An 8,985-nucleotide genomic window follows, 5' to 3' on the forward strand; every position below is an offset into this window, starting at 1 on the left:
TGTTTGGGGTTCATTTTATAAAATTAAAAAATTATATTTAAAAATATATCATCTCAAAATCCTGCAGTTTTAACAGGAGTTTGTAGTTTTTATAGCCATTGCACAACACTAAAAAGTGAAAATAGCTCTTGATAAGAAGGTTCTTTGATAGTGTGAATGAAACACAATCAAACTAAACATATAAAACCTTTTTTATCACAAAAACCATGAAGAACAGACACTTCAAGATTTACACAACTCATCTTTTATAAAGCATCTTACAGTCAAAACACAGGAAAAGACCTGAGGACATCTGACATGAAACTGTGCAAATTGGTCTGATTTCAGCAAAACAGATGCAATACAAAATAGTTATTTGATAATAAAATCAGATATAAACACAGGCTGGGACACATCGTCACAAACAGGCATAAATATACATACTCTCTCAAAATGCATTTCCTTAATAATAATAATATCAATTAATACTATCAATTCAATGCAAATAGTAATTCTGATTAATTCATTGTACAGCTAAACAGATAAATGCATATTTTCTTCATAGAGATTTGCAATATTTTCGAGCGTCTGTTGGTGCATAATATTCCCAGATCCTGAGATTCAAACGCAGCATAAGAAAATCCAGGAACGTGAATGAGACAAACCCGCTGTAAACCGTTCAACCTGACAGAGAAACACTCACCAACAATATGCATATTAAGCACTCTAGTGACATTGATATATTTACTATATGACATTTGTTGTGTATAGTAACGTGTAAGGTTCAGCTGGTTAATTTCAGTAACTGGTAGATGTCAAAATGACACCTTTCTGCTGCTAAAAAGCTTTTTTTCTCTGTTTACAGTTATTTTACAATAGCTGTGTGTTCCAACTGCAAGCAGCATATAAAATCACAAATAATTAATTATACTATAGTAGCTCTTTTACCAGTTAATGCATGTTAATGGCCTACTTTTTGAATACCATGTGCATGCTTCTCATTAAGAAATGTGTCCCTGCAGCACAGAAGCAGTCATAAGCAGCACAGGTATATTTGTAGCAATAGCCAACAATACATTGTATGGGTCACAATTATCAATTTTTCTTTTATGCCAAAAATCATTAGGATATTAAGATCATGTTCCATGAAGATATTTTGTATATTTCCTACCGTAAATATATCAAAACTTCATTTTTGATTAGTAATATGCATTGCTAAGAACTTCATTTGAACAACTTTAAAGGTGATTTTCTCAGTATTTAGATTTTTTTGCACCCTCAGATTCCAGATTTTCAAATAGTTGCATCTCAGACAAATATAACAAACCATACATCAATGGAAAGCTCATTTATTCAAATTGTCCCTCATCACTGGTTTTGTGGTCCAGGGTCACAAATACTACTTTTGGCAGACTATAGGAAAGGAGGCATTATTCGGAGTTAGTGCAGCTGGTTTTACATCTGGTTCTTTAAAACATGTTATCTACTGGTTTCCATCTTAAAAATAAATCAAGCTGCAATGCAGTGCTTCAGTGTGACCGTGATGTTTTTCTGACGCAATCTTTGACAAACAAAACATGACTAGAGAACATCAGGCGCACGGCAGCACCATCTGCTGATTGTGAGAGGAACGACTGCTGCTCTCGTCGTCTCTTCTCCGTCCGGTTCTTCTCTTTGTCTCGTTTTCTAGTTTCTAGCTGAAGCCGCAGCAGCTGGATGGCTCCGTCTCCGGCTGCATCACGTCATGAAGGTGAAATCTGGGCTCGACGGGCAGCTGGACCGAGCACCTCACCAGCTCTCTGCGCAGGACAGAGGATCACAAACTCTGTGTAGAAACACGAACATCTTTCTCCTAACATTTTAGATTCAGTTCTGCAAGCATGCTGGAAGAAACTCACTTTGCCACCGTCATAAAGGCCTCGTCGACGTTGAGTCCGGTTTTGGCACTGGTCTCTAGGAAAATGACTCCATATTCCTGCGAAAACCAAGTTAATGTGAATAAAGCTCTAACTATTTGGGTTCCCAAACCAACACTTGACCAATAAATGTGTATTTGTAAAATTAATTATGAATTAGGTATTGCTTGTCTTGTAATTTGTGAAATGGTTCTGAAAGAATAATTAAAGCTGTACTAGATTATACATACACATACAGTAATAATTAAATATATACACACAATTGTGACGTCTCTTCTGTTCAAAGCTGCATTTATTTGATCGAGAAACACAGTAAAAAATTGTGAAATATTATTAGAATTTAAAACAGCTGTTTCTATGTGAATATGTGTTAAACTGTAATTTATTTCTGTGATGCGCAGCTGTATTTTCAGCATCATTACTGCAGTCTTCAGTGTCACATGATCTTCAGAAATCATTCTAATATTGTGCAGCACAACTGTTTTCAACATTGATAATAATCAGAAATGTTTCTTGAGCAGCAGATCAGCATATTAGAATGATTTCTGAAGGATTAATAGAGAGATTGAAGGCTTTCCGTGCCAGGAATCTCCCTATTTTTCCCATGTTTTCCATGACTGTGGGAACTAAAGAGCCGACATAAACGTTCACGATCAGCTCTGAAACACAGGAATAGAGTAGAGGAGTGATTGAGACTCACTCTGGCGAGTTTCTCTCCGTCCTCTCGTCTGATCACTCTGGCGCTGGCCATGTCTGACTGTAGATATGACACGTACAGTTACAGTTATAGCAGAGTTATGACTTATATAACACAAGATCCAAGCTCAAAGTCTTCTTACCTTGTTGCCAAGCAACATGATGACCACATCATCCTGAGCATATTCATGGATCTCAGTAAGCCACGCCTACAACAAAACATCCAGCCAATCAGAAGCCTCTAACATTCTCTCTTTAGAGATAAAAAACTCATGTCGAATAATGTTAGATATTTATTATAACAATTAGTTCAATTATGTTAGATAAACAACATACTAGCTGCCAAAACCACAAACCATTATTATAGTTAACAAAAAAAAAAAAAAACTTTTGTTACTTGAAATAAAATAAAATAATTTTAACTAGTTTCAGTAACATTTTACTTGGTTAACTTGATGGACTAAAATACGTAAAACTAAAATTGAACTAAAATGAGTTATTAATAGTTCTGTCAAAAGATTAATTGCGATAAATCGCATCCAAAATAAAAGTTTGTTTACATAATATGTGTACTGTGTATATTTATTATGTATATATAAATACACACACATGCATGTATATTATTTAAGAAAAATAAGTTACATGTAAATATGTGTAAATATTTTCTAAATATATACTGAATGTGTGTGCATTTATATATGCATAAATATACACAGTACACACACATATTATGTAAAAAAAACTTTTATTTTGGATGCTTTTGACAGCACTAGTTATTAATAATTATTAAAACTATATATAACTAGTTGTAAAAATAAAATAAAATGTATAAAAATAAATATAAAATAAAATAATGAAATATAAAATAAAAAACAAATTTCAAATATTAACAAAAACTACACTAATATCTTAATGATAATATTTTAAAAAAAAAGAAAAGAAAAAAAGACACTGCTTGAAATTATGAAAACAGATTTTTCAACAAATGCTCAGTGAAAAGAAGCTGACCATCAACCTCAGGAGGAGAAACTAAATATTATATTATATTATTTGTTTTATATGTGTTCATGTGCTGATAATCAGAGTTCGTACCCTTGTGTTGTCGAAGGAGGATTTGCTGGTGATGTCATAGAGCAGAAGAAGAGCTGTGAGATCAACAATCAAACGATCATCGATTAGAATAAAACCACCGCATCCCACACAACACTGACAGACAGTGAAGGGTTAATGATGTCTCACCCTGAGCATCTCTGTAATACGCGTGTGTGACGCTCCGAAACCTCTCCTGTCCCGCCGTATCCCAGATCTGAGACAGGAGATCATTCACATTCATCTGTTATAATGATCCTGCTTCAGCTGATTCACCAACGCTTCACAAAATCAGATTCACTCACCTGTAATCTCACCTTCAGCTCGTCCACTGTGAGCACTTTATTCTGACAACAGACAAGCAGTGAATGTGGATCACAGCATTATACAGCATCATACAGCATCGTACAGCATCATACAGCATCATACAGCAGGTGTACATCTCTTAATCTGCTTCTCCATCCGCTGATATATTCACAGAGGTGAAAGATACACTACCGGTCAAAAGATTTTTCATGTTTTTTAAAGTCTGCATTTATTTGATACAATGTACAGTCAAATTTTGAAATATTCTATTTGAATATATTTTCAAATGTGACCCTGGAGCACAAAACCAGTCTTAAGTCGCTGGGGTATATTTGTAGCAATAGCCAAAAATACACTGTATGGCTCAAAATTATCGATTTTTATTTTATGCCAAAAATCATTAGGATATTAAGTAAAGATCATGTTCCATGAAGATATTTTGTATATTTCTTACCGTAAATATATCAAAACTTCATTTTTGATTAGTAATATGCATTGCTAAGAACTTCATTTGAACAACTTTAAAGGTGATTTTCTCAATATCAGACAAATATTGTCAGATCCTAACAAACCATACATCAATGGAAATTATTTATTCAGCTTTCAGATGATGTATAAATCTCAATTTTGAAAAATTGACCCTTAAGACTGGTTTTGTGCTCCAGGGTCACAAATGTAAGTTATTCCTGTGATGTCTAAGCTGAATTTTTAGCATCATTACTGCAGTCACATGATCCTTCAGAAATCATTCCAATATTCTGATTTGCTGCTCAAAAAACATTTATTATTATTATTATCCTGAAAACAGCGGAGTAGAATTTTTTCAGGTTTCTTTGATGAATAGAAATTTCAGAAGAACAGCATTTATCTGAAATAGAAATCTTTTGTAACATTATAAATGTCTTTATCATCTTTATCTACTGACTCTAAGCTTTTGAATGGTGTAGTGTATAATGTCACAAAAGCTTTTTAATTCAGATAAATGCTGATCTTTGGATCTTTCTATTCATCAAAGAATCCTGAAAAAATTTACTCAACTGTTTTGAATATTCATAATAATAATAATAATAATAAATGTATCTTGAACAGCAAATCAGCATATTAGAATGATTTCTGAAGATCATGTGACGCTGAAGACTGGAGTAATGATGTTGAAAATACAGCTGCGCATCACAGAAATAAATTACAGTTTAACAGATATTCACATAGAAAACAGTTATTTTAAATTGTAAAAATATTTCAAAATTGTACTGTTTTTGCTGTATTTTGGAGCAAATAAATGCAGGCTTGGTGAACAGAAGAGACTTTAAAAAACATTAAAAATCTTACTGTTCAAAAACTTTTGATTGCTAGTGTAGATATTATCGATTAACAGGGTGAATTACCGTAAATCCGATTCCCACCGTTGCAGAAAACGATCCAGGGATAAACTTCCCTTGATCAAACTGAACCAGTAGAGACGTCTTTCCCACTCCGCTGTCTCCCACCAGGATGGTCTACGAGACGAGACGAGAGAAAGAGAGAGAAGATGACTCAGAGTACGACAGATCAGGGATGTGAATTATAAGAACATGTAGAATATATGAACAGACATCACTGTTTAATAATCAGTGCGTCTCTATGTGAAGTCACAGATAAGTGCTGGTGCTGATGGAGGTGTGTTGTTGCCATAACAACCGCTCAACCCCCCCCACCCCCCACCCCCCAACAGGAAGTAATTAGGCGGAAGAAACACAGATGCTGTGGAATTCATCTCTCATCAGGAACATGGGTGAATTCAGGTTTCATTAAGATATTTGAGCTTTACTATGCGTGTAAGGATACGATCGATTCTTGAGATTTGAAATAAAGGATGAATGAAACACAAGAGTCACTGTGACTCTGTTTCTTTATTTAGAGAGAAGACCTGTGTCAGTTTCATTCAGTTACGTAACAGCCACTTCAATACAGAGAATAACAAACCCATCCAGAGACCCAAGGCTAAAACACACACAAATTAAACAGCCTCTAGTCTAATGTGTGTGTGTGTGTGTGTGTGTTGTACAACAACTTCAGAGCTAAACACTCTATCTGAGAGCAACCTGACACTAATGAGAGAGATATGCTGATATAATCACCATCACATCATAACACACTATAATAGCTACCATCAGATATCATAACACAATGTATTCACCATCATTTCATACCATAATATACTAAAATCACCATGATAACATAACACAATGTAAATGACATCACAACACACTACAATCACCATACCATAACATACTGTACTATAATCATCACATAAAACAACATCGTAACACACTGTAATCACCACCATTAGACATCATAACATACTATAACAACAATCATCACTTAACACTACAATAACATAATCACATCATAAAACACATAATCACCACAATCACATGACATGCTATAATCACCATCATGACATGCTATAATCACCATCATAACACACTATAATCACCATCATGACATGCTATAATACCCTATAATCACACTATCAGACACCATAACACACTATAATCACCATCATGACACACTATAATCACCATCATGACATGCTATAATACCCTATAATCACACTATCAGACACCATAACACACTATAATCACCATCATGACACACTATAATCACCATCATAACACACTATAATCACCATCATGACACACTATAATCACCATCATAACACACTATAATCACCATCATGACACACTATAATCACCATCATAACACACTATAATCACCATCACCATCATAACACACTATAATCACCATCACCATCATAACACACTATAATCACCATCATGACACACTATAATCACCATCATGACACTATAATCACCATCATAACACACTATAATCACCATCACCATCATAACACTATAATCACCATCACCATCATAACACACTATAATCACCATCACCATCATAACACACTATAATCACCATCATGACACACTATAATCACCATCATGACACACTATAATCACCATCATGACACACTATAATCACCATCATAACACACTATAATCACCATCACCATCATGACACACTATAATCACCATCATGACACACTATAATCACCATCATGACACGCTATAATACCCTATAATCACACTATCAGACACCATAACACACTATAATCACCATCATGACACACTATAATCACCATCATGACACACTATAATCACCATCATAACACACTATAATCACCATCATGACACGCTATAATACCCTATAATCACACTATCAGACACCATAACACACTATAATCACCATCATGACACACTATAATCACCATCATGACATGCTATAATACCCTATAATCACACTATCAGACACCATAACACACTATAATCACCATCATGACATGCTATAATACCCTATAATCACACTATCAGACACCATAACACACTATAATCACCATCATGACACACTATAATCACCATCATGACATGCTATAATCACCATCATAATCACACTATCAGACATCATAACACACTATAATCACCATCATGACACACTATAATCACCATCATAACACACTATAATCACCATCATGACACACTATAATCACCATCATAACACACTATAATCACCATCACCATCATAACACACTATAATCACCATCATGACACACTATAATCACCATCATGACACACTATAATCACCATCATAACACACTATAATCACCATCATAACACACTATAATCACCATCATGACACACTATAATCACCATCATAACACACTATAATCACCATCACCATCATAACACACTATAATCACCATCATGACACACTATAATCACCATCATAACACACTATAATCACCATCACCATCATAACACACTATAATCACCATCATGACACACTATAATCACCATCATAACACACTATAATCACCATCATGACACACTATAATCACCATCATAACACACTATAATCACCATCACCATCATAACACACTATAATCACCATCATGACACACTATAATCACCATCATGACACACTATAATCACCATCATAACACACTATAATCACCATCATAACACTATAATCACCATCATGACACTATAATCACCATCATAACACACTATAATCACCATCACCATCATAACACACTATAATCACCATCATGACACACTATAATCACCATCACCATCATGACACACTATAATCACCATCATAACACACTATAATCACCATCACCATCATAACACACTATAATCACCATCATGACACACTATAATCACCATCAAGTAACATAATCTATAATCACTGCTATAATAACACACTGTAATCACCATCATCAGACATCATCACCAACATTAGGCTATCAAATGAGGGTCTTGGAAAATAATTGCATTGTCTACTTTGAAATTAATAATGACACCAAGACAAACGAGCCTCAGCATCACATACATGAAAGAAAATATCACAACAACAAAGCACACGAATGAATATCACATCAACCCATAGGCTCATCCCCTCAAACAGATGGCAGAAACATCAACATTCAGCGGGTGGTTTATTGGTTGATTATTAATGGTTACCTTGTGTGTTAAATCTTGATTATAAGCGACGCGCGCTGCGCTGATCTGATCCATCACTGCGCGCGAGAGAGATCTGCGTCAGAGCCACGCCTCCTTCACGCGCGGAACACCGAGAGCAGGATTTAAAATACAACTAAAATATCTAGCAGCATTATTATAAATAGTCTGACCACATGTTAACATATTCTTGCTCTTTTGGCATTGAATAAAATAAATAAATAATAAAAAATAGATCTCCTTCACATAAACACAAAGTGCACAAGAAATTATGAGTATTTTATTATTATTACTACAGTGACGAAACAAACAGAATCACCTCAAACGTCAACAAATGAACAGATGAGTTTTAATAATGACCACTAGATGGCAATACAGACTAAAAGACAACACCTGACTATAGAAAATAAGCATTCAAGTAATCATTCATCTAAATT

The 8,985-nt window shown here is 34.5% G+C and overlaps 1 protein-coding gene across 1 annotated transcript; it reads right to left on the minus strand.

Annotated features, from left to right (window-relative positions):
* Positions 1–940: 940 nt before the first annotated feature.
* LOC131551110 (ras-related protein Rab-37) lies at positions 941–8,652 on the minus strand. The gene is made up of 9 exons (XM_058793784.1): positions 8,552–8,652; positions 5,372–5,482; positions 3,986–4,027; positions 3,831–3,897; positions 3,684–3,736; positions 2,735–2,800; positions 2,596–2,652; positions 1,878–1,954; positions 941–1,778 (listed from the first exon to the last, which is right to left on the minus strand). The coding sequence occupies exons 1-9, from the start codon at positions 8,603–8,605 to the stop codon at positions 1,673–1,675; spliced, it is 633 nt and encodes a 210-aa protein (XP_058649767.1). The 5' UTR covers positions 8,606–8,652; the 3' UTR covers positions 941–1,672.
* Positions 8,653–8,985: the final 333 nt, after the last annotated feature.

The sequence above is a fragment of the Onychostoma macrolepis genome, chromosome 12 (genome assembly GCF_012432095.1).
Source record: "Onychostoma macrolepis isolate SWU-2019 chromosome 12, ASM1243209v1, whole genome shotgun sequence".
NCBI classification, from domain to species: Eukaryota; Metazoa; Chordata; class Actinopteri; order Cypriniformes; family Cyprinidae; genus Onychostoma; species Onychostoma macrolepis.